The sequence below is a fragment of the Salvia miltiorrhiza genome, chromosome 6 (assembly GCF_028751815.1).
Source record: "Salvia miltiorrhiza cultivar Shanhuang (shh) chromosome 6, IMPLAD_Smil_shh, whole genome shotgun sequence".
Classification (NCBI taxonomy): Eukaryota; Viridiplantae; Streptophyta; class Magnoliopsida; order Lamiales; family Lamiaceae; genus Salvia; species Salvia miltiorrhiza.
Window position 1 is genome coordinate 45,418,785 of NC_080392.1, and position 18,707 is coordinate 45,437,491.

Consider the following 18,707-nt stretch of genomic DNA (forward strand, 5'->3'; position numbering starts at 1 on the left):
TTGGGCTCGTTTCCGGTCTTATTTTTATGTCGAAAAAATATTTATTAATTAATTTATTATTAATTTTCGATTTTTTTTTTTATCAATCTAGTTTATACACCATTCATAACCTTAGTGTTGATTGATGAGTGAATCACTAATCAAATTAACATTATTAAGTTATAATTATAAGTTTCTCACTAACAATTTTGAATGCTTAGCAATAATATTAGAGTAGTGATGATTGATGAGTGAATCACTAATCAAATTAACATTCTTAAGTTATAATTATAAGATTCTTACTAAGAATCTTGAATTCTTCGTAATAATCTTGGATTAGTGATGATTGATGAGTGAATCACTAATCAAATTAACATTCTAAAGTTATAATTATAAGATTCTTACTAAGAATCTTGAATTCTTAGTAATAATCTTGGATTAGTGATGATTGATGAGTGAATCACTAATCAAATTAACATTCTTAAGTTATAATTATAAGATTCTTACTAAGAATCTTGAATTCTTCGTAATAATCTTGGATTAGTGATGATTGATGAGTGAATCACTAATCAAATTAACATTCTTAAGTTATAATTATAAGATTCTTACTAAGAATCTTGAATTCTTAGTAATAATCTTGGATTAGTGATGATTGATGAGTGAATCACTAATCAAATTAACATTCTTAAGTTATAATTATAAGATTCTTACTAAGAATCTTGAATTCTTAGTAATAATCTTGGATTAGTGATGATTGATGAGTGAATCACTAATCAAATTAACATTCTTAAGTTATAATTATAAGATTATTACTAAGAATCTTGAATTCTTAGTAATAATCTTGGATTAGTGATGATTGATGAGTGAATCACTAATCAAATTAACATTCTTATGTTATAATTATAAGATTCTTACTAAGAATCTTGAATTCTTAGTAATAATCTTGTATTAGTGATGATTGATGAGTGAATCACTAATCAAATTAACATTCTTAATTTATAATTATAAGATTCTTATTCTTACTAAGAATCTTAGATTAGTAATAATCAATGTTTATTTTCACTTGTATTTCAATATATATTTGATTTTAATGTTTTTGTATTTTTTATCTTTGATCAATTTATTAGATGATAAATGAAAAAAAAATGAAAAAAAAATAAAAAAAATAAAATTAATTACCGACGGCAAATGCCGTCGGTAATTAGCATTTGGCGTCGGTAATTAGCGGCGGAAAAATGCCGTCGCCGTCGGTAATTTTTTGCCGCCGCCGTGCAGTCGGTAATTGCCGGCGGCGGCGCCGCCGTCGGTAATTTTCGTCGGTATTTACGCGTTTTTTTGTAGTGTTGATTGATTTTTATAGATTTATATATTATTGATTTTTATAAAGATAGTAATAGATGGAGTTTGATTAGAGGTGGAGATTGATTAGAGATATTGAAAAATATAAGAATGGATGAGAATTGAGAAAAATTGAAATAGAGTGATTATATGCCGCCACGTAGGATAGAATTTATTTTACTTTTATATATATATAGATTTTCAGTTGTATAAGTTGTATGTTGAATGACACATATATTTGATGTATGGTGCATTAGGAATTAATTGTGTTAAGAGTATATTTTCAATTATGTAATTAATCTATGTAGATATAGGTTAATTAATTTTGTTGTGAGATACTTTTTGAGGTACTAGCAGAGAGAGTGTACGTTGTACACATAATCAATATTATTTTATTTGATAAAATAAAAAATATATAAATATAATATTTATTATATTTAATTTTTCAATTAACAATTTGATCTATTTAATTCTATTATCTCTTACAACATTTTTTTTATAGAAAATCTATTAATTCATTACTTCTACAAAATACAATTTATTGGATAGATATATTTATTTATAAGCCTCATCAATAGCTATAGATATAATCACAAAGATTTAGTGTAATATTTAATGAATTAATATATTTTTTACAAATATATAATACGTAAAATAACCTTAAAATAAAACATGTAATAAGAGTAAAATTAACAGGCAATCCACATGTTGTGCCCAAGGCTTTTTTATATTATAGTATAGATAAGTCCCTTAATACAAGATAACTTCTCTTTTTATAAATATATATAATTATGTTCTAGTGAGAGACATAATTTTGAAATTAGGCATGTCGAAAAAGGAAGATAACTAAAACTAGTATATATGTAAACTTCGAGTATGAGAATGTCCTGTACAAAATCACTTATACAAGCTAGGATGAAAACATCAATATGATAGAACCTAAATTACATGAAGAAAATCAGTTAAAATGGTTACTACGACATAGCTCTAAACAATAGAAGTAAATTAATTAAAAAAATTGTTTCCACATGATATACATATATAATTAATTAGGTATTTAGATTTTGTATGAGACGAAGAAATTCGTGGACAGAGCATGGTAGAATTAAGGGACCTTGGATTTGGTAATCATACATTTGTGAAGCTTTATGAAGAAGGCTTTGAAATAGAGGATTGCGTAAGTATGAGATTGGGATGATGAATCTTTCAAATTCACTTTCAATGTTGGTTTCATCAACTCCAACTAGCACTGCCACACACCCTTTCTTCATCTTCATCTTCATCTTCTTTTTCCCTTGCATTTGTCTTTGATCAAATAAATTAATTCCAGAGTTTTTCTTAATTTGGTGGATTACAAGTGTGGTTCGTTTAAATTGGTTATTTATATATGTATATATAGCCATAAAAGTTGCTTTGGAAGTGTACACTACCTTGTATAAAATATTAATTTTCAAGATCTAGCCTAAGAAAGTACATAGCTTTTTACCCTTTTTGTTCCAACTATAAATTTGGAATCTTTGGAAAATGATATTTCCAAAGTTGTTCGGAATATAGTTATATGAGTACCTTTCGGTGTATTTCAAATTGTTTTGGAGTATATATTTGTGTTCTAGCTAGAGATTAAATAGCAGAACATATGTAGTAATTAATCATACAAATTGATAAATAATTGGTGACTACCCAAGTCAAAAATGCATACAATAAATTTATAAATGGGTGTACTTTGTTTCGAATGCTCAAGGAAAAGGAAATTGTAATGGAGACTTCATATAGTTTACTATATCATTTTTTTCTCAAAATACAAGATACTTACTATACCATGAATTTAATATGTTTTTTTTTCTTTTTTGAGGAAACCATGAATTGAATATATAACTACAAGGTATGCTTCGCATAAATAAAATATATACAAACTAGATTATATACAAACGCAACTAATACAAACTAGAGTAAATCCAAGCAAAATAGAACTACAACCAATGCTCACATTTAGCTTGGACTAATTAAAGAGCTCTTCAATAAGTAGTCTTTTGACGTTCATTTAGGCTAGTCTTCTTTGGCAATTAAGTTGATATTCATTCTTGAGTATTTGTTTTGTTTTAACCAATTACAGGGGACCAACTTCTTTAAGAAATTACTTGGAAATTACTTTGCACAATAGATATAAACTTAAATGAAAGTTAAATTTTTCGTTCATATTAGAACGACGATATTTTATTCTTAAAATGCAAATTATATTGAAAGAAAAAGGAAAAATTTCCTCCACATAATCAAATGAAGGATAAAATGTATGAAAATAAAAATAAAAAACACATTTACTAACAAAGTACATCATTGCTAGCATGACCCTCGCCCCAACCAAAACTGTCCCATACAATTGAAGCTAATTTATGATAAATACATATTCATATTCATATTTAAGCCTCATAAATTAGCTTGCTGGAATGAGATACGTAACCATTATTAACCACAGTACAAAAGAAATCAAACATGACCTCTGAGATGATCTGATTAGATGAGATGATCTGATTAAATCGATAATGTGAGAGAATTAGAGTATTCGCAGCTAAGAGCCCTTCTAGGGGCTCTTAAATGGTCTCCGCCATTTGTGAGCCCAATCCTTACAATGGGCTCTCTCACTTGAACTCTTATTTTTTTTTATCTTTATTTTTCATGTGCTTTCAATTAAATAAAATATTACATTTAACAACATAAATTTTATTTAAATTAGTAAAATTTAACGCTACACTAATTCAAAATTAAAATTACATTAAAATAAAAAATAAATTAATTCAAATTATAAAAACATTAAAATAAAAATTCTAAATTAATTTTGAATCCTACAATTAATACTTAAATTTAAAGTTCATGATATCCGCAATTTTTTCATGCAAACCTCCCTCCGTCCCATTTATAACGTCTCAATTTCCTTCGTGGGACGTCCCATTTATAATGTCTCAACCCCAAAAATAAAATAAATTACTTTATCTACTCTCCATCTCTTTTCTTATTTACTTTGTATTTCTCTTACTTTTTTCATTATTCTCTTTATCTCGTTCCTCGTTTATTTTATCTAATATATTTTTTTAATTTGCGTATATTATTTTTTTGGAATGTTATAATATGGAGAGAGGGAGTATTTTGCAAGGATGAATGGAGTATTTAATTTCTTGATTTTGCATATTTATTTATTTATATAATTTTGAATTCCCAATATATATAATAGTGTTTGCTCGGTAGGAACGCCGTGCTTGGGTTGCGCTGACAGCGACAATCAGAGTGTCATGTCAAAGGGTGGGCAGCCGTTGGATTGGTTTGATGAAGCGCCCAGATTTCGCATTCCAAAATCGCCGTCTTTCTAGAAGACGTGTTTTGCGGAACGCTACTGTTTCTCTCACACCAACCCGGAAATAACCATTCCGCTTAAATCGTGTTTTTACCCCTCTCTAACTCTACTCACTTTTCCTTTTTCATTTTTTTAATTAATGACTTTGGTAATTGATTGAAAAAGTTGATATGAAATTATTGACTTCTTCTTCTTTTTTTTGTTTTTTGAAACCATCAAGTTATTGACTTCTTATGATTTGTCATGCTTGTTTTGTCGCTATCTCCGTTTAACCATGTGATCTGACTTAATTAATGGACACATGCATTAATCTTGATAAAATTAAACATAAATAAATTAAGATTTGATACTCACCACCAATGCCTTTTAGTTTGAGCTAGTTATCTATCAGATATATATATTCCCATATTTACAAAATGGAGAAAAAAATACTCATCCTATTAATTCTTGTTCTTACGAGCATGTTTAATTTCTGTGGATGACTATAAATTATTTTTAATAAACTAATAATACAATCTAATTAATCATATTTGATTACTTCACATGATAAAGGTCCATTTAGTTAAATATGATCCGTGTTGAATGATCATTGATACTTTTAAATGCATTGTTCGTCTCACGAAAAAGGCGTGTGATAAACTTTTTAAACAAAGATCATACCGTATAAACACAAAGATATGTAAGTTGACCATAATGCTATGATAGAAATATACTTAATAATTTTGCAACAAAATTAACACAATATATCATGCCGTTGGTTAATTGAGATGGGGTTTATCATGACAAAACAAGAAGTGGATGAGACAAAACAATTAAAAGAGGGGCCATACTAGAATTAATTTTGTTAAATAAAGAATGAATTTGTAGAAAATGGAGCATTGACACTGGCCACCGGGTCCTCACTTAAGTGAAGTGACCCGGGTTCGATCCCTCTTGGGAACGAATTGGTGATTGGAGATATAAGGTGGAGTTTGGTGAATGGAGAGATAAGGTGGTTCTTGGAGTGGATGGGGAACTAACTACTAACATCTAACATGACTTTGACCGATAAAAAAAAAAAAAAAAAAAAAAAAAAAAAAAAAAATGGAGCATTGAATAGATGGGGCATGATGGCATTTGATGTGGGAGTTGTAAAGTAGGTGTAGAGAGGAAGCTAAAAATAATAAGGTAATGATGGAAAATAAAATAGTGATGATCATATCATCCAAGAATCGCATTTATGAGATTGGAGGGTTCTGTCTGAATCACTCTTCTGTTTCTCGTGTAAAGTGCATTTTTGAAATGTTTCACTTTTTGTCTTGCTGTGTGTGTTTGACTGTCATAAACTTAAATTCATATATCATACTCTATATGCTTATTATATATCTATTCTAGCTAGAGAAAGAGAAACCAACAGATTTATTGAGTTGACTGAAGACAAATTAATCATTTTCATTTTTTGTTCTATGCAAAAATATTAAACAAATCAATTTCCTTTTCTTTTTACAGTTTACACTATACCTCTTGTTCTAATACCAATAAATATATACTATCATTTGCATGTGCGTGTGTTGGTTTCACGATAGGAGGTTAATGTCCAAAATTTGAGGTTCTGGATTTGAGTCATCCGTCGTGCGAAATTAGACCTTTAATTTTCACACAGAAAAAGTATATATTTAATTTTCTTTAGAAAATAACATTTATAGGCATTTTTTTCCTATTATTCTGATATTTATTATTCTACATATCATTTTTACAATTAATGAGTAAGCTCATTATAGTAAAATAAAATTTTATCACAATTTCATTAAAAAAATGATCTATACTTGGAGACATCCCAAGAAAAAAGAATGGACTAATTTGGTGAGACAAATGACTAAATTTATACTCTTTAATAATTAAATACACATAATAAAATCCAACACATATCTTCTTGTTGTAGGCAGATGACAGGAATATGGAGAGCGTAAAAAAACTCCTGATTCTCTTTCAGTTCGCCTCGGGTTTAGCTGTAAATTTCGACAAAAGTTGTCTTCTGACAGTGGGAGTGGATGAGGCAGTTGAGAGGAGATGGGCATCGCTCCTCATGTGCAAGATCGGTTCCTTTCCGTGCAACTACTTGGGTACTAAAGTGGGGGGGCGCAGCAATGGTGTTGGAGATTGGAAGTTTTTGATTGAAAAAGTTTCAAACAAAGTGGCAAGCTGGAAGAAGAGACATCTTTCGTTGGCAGGGCGAATTACTCTAGTCAAGTCGGTGTTGCAATCCATCCCGGTATATCAATTATCCCTCGCTTTCATACCTAAAGCGGTGATTAAGGAACTTAATTCACTGTTCTCCAAATTTTTGTGGGGAGGAGGCACACAGACGGGGGGTATCACTTGGTTCAAGTGGAATGCCTTGTGCCTAAACAAGGATTCAGGAGGTCTGGGGTTTCGGAATATCGATTGGTTTAATCAGGTCCTGTTAAGTAAGTGGCTCTGGAGATTTTTAGGGGAGGGGAAAGCTTTGTGGGTAAGGGTGATCAAATCGATTTATGGGGGGCTAGTGTGGGGGGAAGGGGGTGAATGTTCGGTGGCGGGAAGAGGTGGACAGAAAGGGTGGTGGCAGAAAATTGTGGATAAGGAAGGAGGAATGAGAGATAGGTGGTTCATCAATAATTTGAGGCGAAGAATTGGGGATGGGCTTGATACCAGCTTTTGGGAGGATGTGTGGGCGGTTGACAAACCCCTTAAGTTTGTGTTTCCGAGATTGTATAATTTGAGCCTGAACAAGAAAAGGCTGGTTGGTGAAAGCGGATTTTGGGAGGGAGGGTCGTGGGTGTGGAGGGTGGAGTGGAGGAGGGAGTTAAGGGAGAGGGAGAAAGGGTTTGCGGAGGATCTCCAGTTGGTTATAGCTGATTTTGTTCCTTGTGTAGATGTAATAGACGGATGGAACTGGAAGGCGACACCAGATGGATGCTTCACAATCAAGTCGGCATATGAAATTGTGGCAAAAACAATAGAGGAGCAATAAGTTTTACCTTTGGAGATGGCAAAGGTTTGGAAGGCCCCAACACCAAATAAAGCCAAGGTGACGGCATGGAGATGTCTTAGAAACAGATTGGCAACATGTGATAATCTGAGTAGAAGAAATGTCCAGATCAGCGTGGAGGAGAGATGGTGCAATGCCTGTGTTTCTAGTGAGGAAATGACGGAACACCTGTTCCTCTATTGTCCGAAAGCAGCGGCGGTGTGGGACCAGATCTTTCAATGGCTTGACATCAAAACGGCAAATCCGAGAGGTATTTTTCAACACTTCATTTCTTTCATTGCGGCTGGAAAAAAGAAGAGAGAAAGAAGACTGCTTAAAGCTTTGTGGGTGGGAACAGTGTGGTTGCTCTGGGAAAGCAGGAATGGTAGTCGTTTTCGGGACAAGGCTTGGGATATTGATAGACTTGTTTTACAGATTAAGGGGAGACTTTGGAGTTGGAACGAGGCCTACAAAATCGTGGAGTTATGAATTACTTTTACTTCTTGGTGTTCCAAAGACTTTAAACTTGTTTTGTTGTTTTGATTGGCATTCCTGATGCCTTGATCCCTTTTCTTTTAATAAAATTTTTACTTTACTGATAAAAAAAAAAAAAAAATCCAACACATATAACGAGCGCGCAGTAATAATAATAATAATGAAAAAGAGATGCAGAAAAATTGGGGGAGTTTTGGTGAGTCAAGAAGTCATAGCCTTGGAAATGAAAGTTATACATAAAAGTGAAATTAGGTATGTATTCAGGTATAAAGGGGTAAAAATTTTGGGAGAATTTTTTCCACTTTCTTGTTTCTACACTACATGGGATATGATGAAGCGGGTAAATTTGTCTCATAAATGCCATTTTGCAGAGATTAATTTAGGATCAACCTCTGATTCATAAGCAATATATTATATATAAAAGATTTTGGAGTGAGAAGGTGTTAGTTGGTATGTGTGTGTGTGTGAGTGGAAGTGACAAAACCCTCAAAGCCTCGCATATATAAAGACATGAGAGTTGAAGTAGGGTTTCTCACAGACAGAAATAGTGGGTGTTTATATAAGTTGGGGGGAATTGTTGGCTGGCTCGAAGTTGCTTTCTGAGTTAGCTAGGCTCGGAAATAGCTTCGGACCAGGCTTCATTCCCCTCAAACGTATCATCGAATATTTGATTTTGTGAGTGCTTCGGTTGAGTGGAGTGTTGTCTGGCTCGAAGCCGATCATGGATCGGAGCTGCTACCTTGTGTCGTAGCCACCAATGCTTAGCTTCGGACCAGGCTTCATTCCCCCCAACAATCATTTGCTCCTTCCATTCCATGTGAGAGAGAAAGAGAGAGAGAGAGATGACTTTCACACTCTTTTGCATGCTGAAATGCATTTACCTTTCTTGAAAAAATGTTTTTTGATAATATGCATTCTATTTTTTTGCAGGAGAATACAATTGTGGGAAGGGATGTGTGTGAAAAAAGATCTATCATAAGATTATTTATATATTTATTTATTCTACTCTGGTGGCTGTGCTGTTTTTCAACTCTAGATTGCTGTAAATTTTTATTCTTCTCGTTAGATTTTTCTGGAGTGTTTGAGTAATTTTAGCTCACACATTTTGTTTAGTTACTTCATTTTTATTTTCTGTGCTCAAACTTTGAGACATTAATTTATAAGCTTGTGATTTTTGAGTAACGTAAATTCATATTTACACTCAACTGATGGAAAATCTATGAGACAAAGTTAAAAAGGCAGAAATCTTTCACGAAAGTGTGAAAGGCAGGCAGGTCTGGATGAATGTAAAGAAGAGCAGTGGTGTGGTGTGTAGATATCCAATCTAACGTCTCAATCTGGTTGCCACTTCTTTGCAAAGAAAAACTGACATTTCTTCAAGTAATTAAAAAGATGATTTAAGAGAGAGGTGATGAAGATGAAGATGAGGTGTGGACAAAATTGAACATGTGTTGGAGCCCCAGAATTCGAATGTAGTAAGCTAGGAGGGCTAGCTAGATGATGTCAACTCTTAACTAGAAAAGAAAGAGGGTTGTCGGAGACTTAGATACTGCATCATTTTCTTTTACCAATTGCAAACATGTTTCTGACCACATGCATGTTGGGAGAGAGAGAGAGAGAGAGATGAGAAATGTATATTTTCCAAGGATGGCAACTGTGGCTTCAACACAGCGTGAAAGCCTCAATTAAGTTTATTCAGTTTTTACATTTCCAACTAACAAGAGAGAAGGAAGTAGTAATTGAATGGATAGGTTTGGAATTGAGCCAACATCATGAGTTATTGAGGAGAGAGAACTACCAAGCAAAACTGACATTTATTTATTTTTGTTGGGAAATGAGACAATCAACGGCCATTGCAAATATGGAACACCACCCCATATATTTTTTTTCTCAATTATTTTTAACCAGCCAAGCCTCAAAATTGTAGAGAGGCGAGTTTTTTACTTGAAAAATCAACATTATACATAAATATAGTCATCTTAACTTTAATAAAAGGATTAATAATAATTAATAATATTTTATTAAAAATTTACATTTTCAACTCTCTCTCTCCTCTCCTCTGCTCTCTCCACTGGCACTGACGCAACAAATTCTCTCCCCTCTGTAAATTAAATCACGGAAAGTCTCTCTCTCACATCAGTCTCTCTCTGATTTCGCCATACAATTTCGTGGTTTGGAAGAGGACAGAGGGAGGGATAGAAAGAGATCTATGTTTTGTGAGAGAAAAAATGAGTTTCCAAATTTAACAGGATAGAAAAAGGGTGTCAGCTTCAAAGAATTTGTAAAATAGCCAAATTTTATCATGGATTGAAACATGTTGGAAAGACAACATATAAAAACAGGAAGAAAAACATTGCTCAATTCAAAATGTATTTTCCTAAGGTTTTTCCTCCAAAGAAATAGCATAAATTAGTGTATCTTTTTTTGAAGCAATAAATTAGTGTATCTAAGTTAATGAAAAAATCATTAAAAAAAAAAAGTTAATGAAAAAACAAAATATAAAGTACTCTTCAAAAGTGTAAACAATGTGTCAAATCTCAAAAAATTCCGAAACAATAATCCCTCAGTCCCATTATTTATGGCACATGCCTTTAGATTAAGAAAAATAAAATTAATGGATCAATAGTGTGTTGAAGAATTTGTTCATCGAGAAACAATAATTATGCTAACATCCCAATAGTGGGTTATATCTGATTCAACCAAAAAGTTGTTCAGAACTTCAGATAGCCCCTAAGATGTACAATTTTGTTCCCCTGGAGTAGCTGAATTAAGATTTTATTACAAGAAAAAAAAAAAACCTAAAGACCCTAAAAGATATACCATAAAAGATGGTAATATAAAATAATTCAACTTTTGCCATATTTCACATGGCCTTGTATTACGGCATTTTTTTTTATACTACCTACAAAATGAGTTACTTGTTCCTTCAAGAGGCAATTCATAGCATCATACTTTTGAGCGCTTCAAATATACCAGTACACCGATGGTGGTCACAGCAACTGCTCCTGCAAATATCCCATAGCCGAGGGAGTTTGATTTGCGCTCTTTTGTAGCCATGGCTTCTGTAGCCGCGGTAGCAGATGACAATTCTCTCGTTTCTTGACTCGAATCATAGTACTCCAAATGAATCCTCAAGACCTGGAGAGTTAAGGACAATATCAAATGAAGATAAAGCACGACTTCTTAAACTAAGGTTTCCAGCTAATATCTAAAACTCCAAATTAAGGATATCGTGATACCATTGACTAAGCTTAAGCTGCCATTACTGATGGCATTCTCACCACTATAATTAATGGTGGTGGTTGTGATGATGAAATTCCAAACTTAGTTTAGCATTGAGAACAAAAACACACAGCAAAAGTAACAAAAGGCAAGCTTGCTTCCTGCAATTAGTATTATTTCACCAACGAAGCCAAGTAACTTTGTTACGCACAGCTGAAAAGTAGCAAAGCACGAAAACCTGAACTGTGTCAATAGCAAGCAATTCGGACTAAGACCATCGGTACTAATAATTTTACTAATGTTAACCATTGTAAATACAAATTTAAGTAAGATCATGTATAACTTCCATGGGGTGCGTGACACACAAGGTACATACCATGTGAATTTTCTTATGTTATATGTTGTAATATGATTTATATCTATACAAAAAAAAATTATAATAACAAAATAAGGGGGCGGGGAGATGATACAAGTGACAATGATGGCAAATACCATAAAATAGCAAAATTCTGTGGTATACACAAGGTCAAGGTGAAAGTTATCGAGTTTGAGAAGGAATGTTACTCTCAATGAGTGAGGTGGATCAGGTATAATTTTTTATTGATGATTTTCTAGATAATTGTCAAGGGGATGTTCGATCTTATCTAATTATCAAATCATGAATATCACTAGAGAATATGTTAGATCCAGTAGATTTCACAGTTTAACATAGTTCAACATAGCGTATAATGCGAACTATGGGGGAGGACAACTATGCTTACCTTTTGTCCCACAGATTTTGCATGGGCAACAGCACCAGCCAAATCTCCATCCGTTGTAAGCAGAACTTTGTCACCTTCATCATCTTCATACTAAAAGATAACACGACAAAAACATTAACAAGAATACACATGAGAAAGAATCTACTACAAAAGATATACGCACCAGAAGTTGAGGGCGATTTTGATCATTAGATACACCCACCCGTTGCATAACAGCCGAAACAAGTTCAGCTAAACTCTCTGTGACTGAATAGGAAGAGAAAGAGACAAATATGTTTAAAAAAAAAAAAAAAAAAAAAACTCTTATATTATTGCCTAAATAAACTTGATATAGGTTTCTATTAAAAACTATGAAGCTTCACCCTTTAAAGCAATAGTGACAAGTATCTGAGTGTGTATGTGTTGGCCCAACGGTAGAGTGGATGATGCCTAAAGCCAAAGGTTTTGGGTTCAAGTCTACCGTGACGTGGTCTTTGATTTTCTATGTTTAATTGTTAATTTATCAAAAAAAAAATCACAAGTAACCATGCATCTTAATTCTTACTAAGATCAATCAGACTGACTACGCACAATGCTAATTAAAAGAGGCCTAACATACATCACCATGATACTTCCTAAGTAAATTAAAGATCATGACCACTTCCCTCCAAATTTAAAAGCATGCATAGCATTTCATAGATAAATTACATTTAAATATCCTCAAAGTCCATTTCATTGAAGCACCATTTTAAAAAAATTGTCTGCCCCTATTATGAGTCTGTTATAATAATTTATATAAAAGATGTAAAATTCACAATTCAGCTAAACGTTAAATTTTTGTGTATTAATACAACAGCACCTGGTGAAATGTTAACAGAAAATTCCGAATAATACTAAAAGATCCCACGAGTTGGAGAGGGTACAAAATCAATAAATAACCAAGACATATAAGCTTTACTTACCCAGAATAAATCTGTGCATACGTCCTTTATGGTCCTTAAGTTTAAAAGAAAATGAATTTCCAACTGGGTAAGAAGGTTTCAAATGTTCTATAGCATCTGATGGGACATATTGGGACATAGACATCTCACTGTATAAAAGAGCAAGCAACTCATTAGTATATATGCTTCACAATCACCAATTTACTGAACAAGGGTAAGCAAGACCTTTGAGTATCACACTCGTCAGCGGGCTCCAAGTTAAGTGCTGAATCCCAAAATTTTTGCATCACAGTATTCGCTGCATCATTAACTGTACCAGAGCTATTTTCGAGCTAGAAAGAAAATAGGAGGTATGTAAATCTTTGCTCTAAGAAATAACATATCTTTTCACTAATACAACCTTCACTTTTTTAATCAACAGATCTCTATAATTATCACTACAAGAGTTGGGTACAAAAACGCATAACCTCAAAAAATGAGTCAAAATAAAATTACGTGTACCTAAGTTTTCTACCTTACAAAATTGAAAAAAAGTAAAGATATCTAGTATACATTTTCAAAAAGTAAAGACAACTAGCTCTGTTTTATATGCACGACTTCAAGATAAATGCACAAATCTCAATTAGCCTCAAAATTCAGGAGGTATCCCGTATCCTTTGTCTATAGCTAAGCTGCAGGAATATTTAGGATGGGGAAGTGGGGAACATTCTAACTTGGCATGCCATAAGAGATATTTGGCTTGTGACTTGTGAGCAAGCTTGTGAGATCTCTTTAAATATTGTTTGACATTTAATATAATATATTACTAATCCTTTTACTTGACAAACATAGGAAACATCTAATGAAACTTATCTTACAGAGGAAAATATCGGATTTTGGCAAATAGATGGTAGTCTTTGGAGAACAAAACCTGTTTCTTTCAATGAATTGATAAATATTTCAATTTATTTATAAAGATAGTTACATAATGTAAATTAAGACAAGCTCGGGCTGATAACAAACAAGACAAGCTCAAGCCTTTTAGATATTCGGCTAAGCGCAGTTCAATTGCACCCCTTGCATGAATAAATAACTACTCAAGTTTTGGCAATACACGCCATTAGAAGGCATACAGTGAACAATAGTCTCAATAAACAACGAAAGAAATCATAAAATCAAGCCAAAACATCCACACAAGATGCAGATACAAGTCAATCAGGAATGAACTTTACCATAGAAATTGCTGCATGAGTGATCTGCAAAACATCCACACAAGCTGCAACAGTTCCATCTGCAAAGGAAAATGTCAATTTTTTTTATAATAAACGGTGCACGCATTCAAAGATAGAAAACTAATACTGACCTTTGTCAACAACTGGAAGATGTAAAAATTTCCCATCACGCATTATGTGCAGTGCGTCAAGAATAGTTGTATCTAGTGTTGTACATTCAGGGTCGGACGTCATTACCTTAAGACCAAGTACCATGAAAGAACAATAAGTCAAAAGCAACATACCAGACAATGATTACAAGATGAAAGTTCACGATACATGCCCCACTACCAATGAAACTGAAACTAATGAGGGATGAAAAAGTATCACTTCAAACTTCAAGGGGTCATAGCAGAACTACATTTAATTTGTATTGAAATTAAATTGCAAAGGCAGCTTCATGAATGATGCAGAAATTATATCAAGAAAGGTCAAATATTGATGTCGTGTTCAGAAAATTTAATGTATGAACTACAAGCTCGAGCACAGAGAAGATAAGTAGTCAAACCTTCTCCACTAGAGTAAGCTCAGGAGAGAGGTTTTGAGCCACAACTCGCATAAGAATATCTTTTGAACTGAAAACCAAAAACCAAAAAAAAAAATGAAAAGAAAAGCAAATGTTTCTGATCAAAGATTGTCAATTGAAACATTCTTTCACTCTTATAGTATAAAAAAAGAAGCAAAGGTTTCTGATCAAAGATTGTACGTGAGTATCCCCTGAATGTTGTTTCCAGTCATAATAAGAACTGAATTGACCCGTGATTCCCGCATTCTTTTAGCAGCAACATAAACTGGGTCCGAAGGCGATACAGTTGCAACCCTAAAAAAAGATATAGATAGAGTAGCATAAACAATACTGAGAAAATGCTTGTCCATTTCATGCCTAAACCTCAAAAAGTACCTGGAAGTCTCGGAAATGATAGTAGACAGAGAAGGTTTGAACATGCGTTCGCGAAGTGTTTCTATGAGAGCCGATGATGCTGAAAAATAAAAGCAAACAACATAAACATAATCTCCGGTCAAATTTACGAATCTTTATACAAATAAAAGATAGCAGACCAATCAAGCGAAAAATAAGAAGCATTCATGAAGTACCAAAACAAGATAAGATAGTGTTTACAATTCCAAAATGTTTGAAACAACCCGTGGTAGTATCAACTAGAAAACATTTATGTCCTTGAATCTAAGCAAAAAGCATGAAGCTGAACTAGTTTGGACTTTGGATCCACTACTACCCAAACATAGTGTCATACAGCATGTCAGCATCTTAACTAATCAAAAAATGTGAAAAGATGCATCTAATTACCAACTACCAAGTTAAGGCAAGTTGTATGATCTGTAAATTTATCCAACGTTAACTAACTCTCAAATTCATAGCATGGCATGGCAAGTCATCATGCATATCTATTGCAAGAAATGTTTCTTACAAACATGTAATAACCAACCACAAATTAATATACCTATAAAAGATAGGGCTAGAAGAAAGTGAACATGTGCAACTAAAAATGTGTTCTCAAACACTAAGGAGACCATTACTTTATTTGGAATATCTACTACTGATCTTCCTAGCATGATTCTAATGTTCAGAGGAGTTGACAATATGTCCTCTAACCCTAACGAGATATTTTCTTCATTGGAATACCCACAAATGATCTTCCTAATATGATACTGATATTTACTGCAGATAAAACACTAGCAAGAAGAATGAATAAACTAACCAGAGAAGTTGCTTCCAAATTGGCGTTCAACACCTTCAACTGCTGCTGCAATAGCACTTCCCTGCTCTGCAGCTTTCTCCATTCTTGATATGGCATCGTAAAGGCATTTAGTAATATCTAATATTGCTATGACTTCACCATTCTCAACTACTGGAAGATGCCTAAATTTCCCTGATAAAACAGGTAAACTATAATTTTAAGTGAGAAATGTCGAAGGTAATAGAGTAACTAGACAATTTAATATTGTGTTTCTTTTTTAAGCAAAAAAACTCTTGGAAATGCTAGTAATTTATAAACAGATGGAGCGAAATACTTTTTGGGAATGTCTCAGGAAAGACGACATAATTACTCTGCTAAACTCTTAACACACTATTTAAGTATTTATAAAGTCTTAGGCACTAAGCATAGCAATTCTCAGCAAGCAACAAAAGAAAAAGCTAACCTTGGACCATCTTCTGCAATGCATCAATAGCCAGAGAATCTGAGCTCACAAAAGTTGGGTTTCTTGTCATAACTTTTGAAATTAATGTCTGCTCGGGTCTCAACTCTTCTGCTATAACCCTCGTCGCTATGTCCTGTGCACCAAAAATGAACCAATAACCAACAAACAATGAAAATTTAAAGAGATATTAATGCATATTCTTTTCAGATTGATTTTTAAGTGCAGAGACTCAGTTCCCAGATATATACACACATATACAACATGTTTATATGCATAAAAGATAAATACTAAACAAACAAAAGAAATAGTGAGGAATTGTAACCTTATCAGTGACAATTCCTGAAAGTAAAGCATTAGCATCAGTGAGAAGAACAGCATCAACACGTCTGGCGGCCATTCTTCTACAGGCATCTAATACAGTGGTCCCCTCGGGAATTGTGAGTGCCTTGGATAACCGAAGCTTCTTCACTGTTCTCTCACCAGCAGTAGACCTGCATGTGCGTATATAACTCAATAGAACCATAGATTTACGCCTTAAGATTTACATTGTAGTGCACCATATAAATAACCATAAACACATTAAATACAGCTTTACAAAAAACAGATATAAGCACTCAGCATAATCAATGTAAAAATATTTGCACAAAATAGGTAACCATTAATTTTACAGTTGTACCATAAATCCACACTACCTATGTTAAGCAATTGGCAGTGAAAATTAAAGCATGAAAAGATAATATACTATTTAGAGAAAAACTGACATTTTGAAACACAGTAACCCCACCCCCTCCCCAACCTCCATAAACACCCAAAATTTCCAACAAATTTGTGTACATCAACACTCGAAACCTAAAAAGTTGCTCATACAATAAATCCTCATTAATTCAGAATCAATCCTATTGCCACTGCCATTACGATCTAAGATTTAGAGGGTGTTTCGCTGAGCTTATAAGCTCTTTAAAACAACTTATAAGTTGTTTAGGAGCTTATAAGCTCCTTCAAAGTGTTTGGCAAAATAAAAGCTCCCAAAAAATAAGTTCCTTTACCCCCAACTTATTTTCTCATTATCTTATAAGCAATACTCATTTTATAAAAATAACTTAATTATGATTTTTTATTTTCATCATATATCATTATAATTTCATCTCTTTCCGATTTTCTCTCTAACTAAAAATTCTCTCTATAGCTTATAAACTCAATTATCCAAACACTTTAAAAACTTATAAGCTCTTAAGCATCTTTTAAGCTCTTCAAACATCTTATGAGCTCTTTAAAATAAGCTTAGCCAAACACCCTCTTAGTTATATGAACCAAATCACTTCCCAGTAATATGTCAACGGCACCTAAACCAGAACTAGTTCACCAGCTATGCCATCTACGGGAAATCAACAGAAAATCCAATTCAAGGATTTACACCATCGATTACTTCAACATCAACCAGCTCAAATCTCATTCCATCAAACGACGACAGAGGAAAAATGTGAAGAGCAACATGTGCAAAGCTATAAACGGGCAATTCTTATTCATCTCTTTTCTTAAAAATAATAAACTTACAAGTGAGGAGGGGAAGAGGGCTTGACGTTGGTGCCATTAGCGGCGGAGCCGTTCTCCGATGAAGGCCCCGAAGACCGCTTCACGGTGGAGGAGGGGTTGCGCTTCTGGGCCATACTGTTGCGTCTCGTTGCCGCCGTCGGACCAATCACACCGCTCATCTTCTTTTGCCTTTTCAATTCTATATATACTAATAATTTGAATTTGCAAAATAATAGTATATCTCGGCGAATTCGAAGGGCGGAAATATTTTTGAAGAAAGTGAATAAGTGTTTGAATCGATTGAGGTGTTTAAGGCCTCCACGATTTTGGAGAAGCCTTAAACCACCACTCTCCACCCTCTGTCTTCTCGCTCTCTTGATTTGTTTCTTCAAGTCTTAGCCAAAATTTTTGTAAAATGAAAATTCGACCCCATATTTCCCAATCGTGGCAGAACAACTCCCTCCATAAAAATTTCTTTGTGGTTTCCATTTTTTATACATTTGTGGCAAAATTACTCCCTCCATAAAAATTTATAAAGGCAAGACAGTTATTTTAAAAATTAAAAAATCTGAAGTGGGAACTTGGACTATATATTTAATTAATTTAGTAGCTAATGCATCAAAATAACAAAACTTTGCCCTATTTATTTGACATGAAAGTATTTTAATTGAAAATATTATCCCTAAAAAAATCATTATGTGAAAAATAAAATCT

The 18,707-nt window shown here is 33.3% G+C and overlaps 1 protein-coding gene across 1 annotated transcript; it reads right to left on the reverse strand.

Moving 5' to 3' along the window:
- Positions 1–10,807: 10,807 nt before the first annotated feature.
- Positions 10,808–18,491, reverse strand: LOC130990001 (CBS domain-containing protein CBSCBSPB3-like). Its single transcript, XM_057914183.1, has 14 exons — positions 18,015–18,491; positions 16,783–16,951; positions 16,461–16,593; positions 16,019–16,189; positions 15,202–15,280; positions 15,007–15,120; positions 14,809–14,875; positions 14,393–14,498; positions 14,262–14,320; positions 13,276–13,382; positions 13,072–13,199; positions 12,294–12,376; positions 12,131–12,220; positions 10,808–11,285 (listed from the first exon to the last, which is right to left on the reverse strand). Exons 1-14 carry the CDS (start codon positions 18,170–18,172, stop codon positions 11,094–11,096), a joined length of 1,656 nt encoding a protein of 551 aa, XP_057770166.1. The 5' UTR covers positions 18,173–18,491; the 3' UTR covers positions 10,808–11,093.
- Between the last annotated feature and the right edge of the window lie 216 nt (positions 18,492–18,707).

Coding starts and splice junctions, on each gene's coding strand:
- LOC130990001 (XM_057914183.1), bottom strand. CDS start 18,172: ATGAGCGGTGTGATTGGTCCGACGGCGGCAACGAGACGCAACAGTATG. Junction 14,876..15,006: donor AACATTCAGGGGATACTCAC/GTACAATCTTTG, acceptor TTTGGTTTTCAG/TTCAAAAGATATTCTTATGC. Junction 11,286..12,130: donor CAAAATCTGTGGGACAAAAG/GTAAGCATAGTT, acceptor TTAACTCTCCAG/GTCTTGAGGATTCATTTGGA.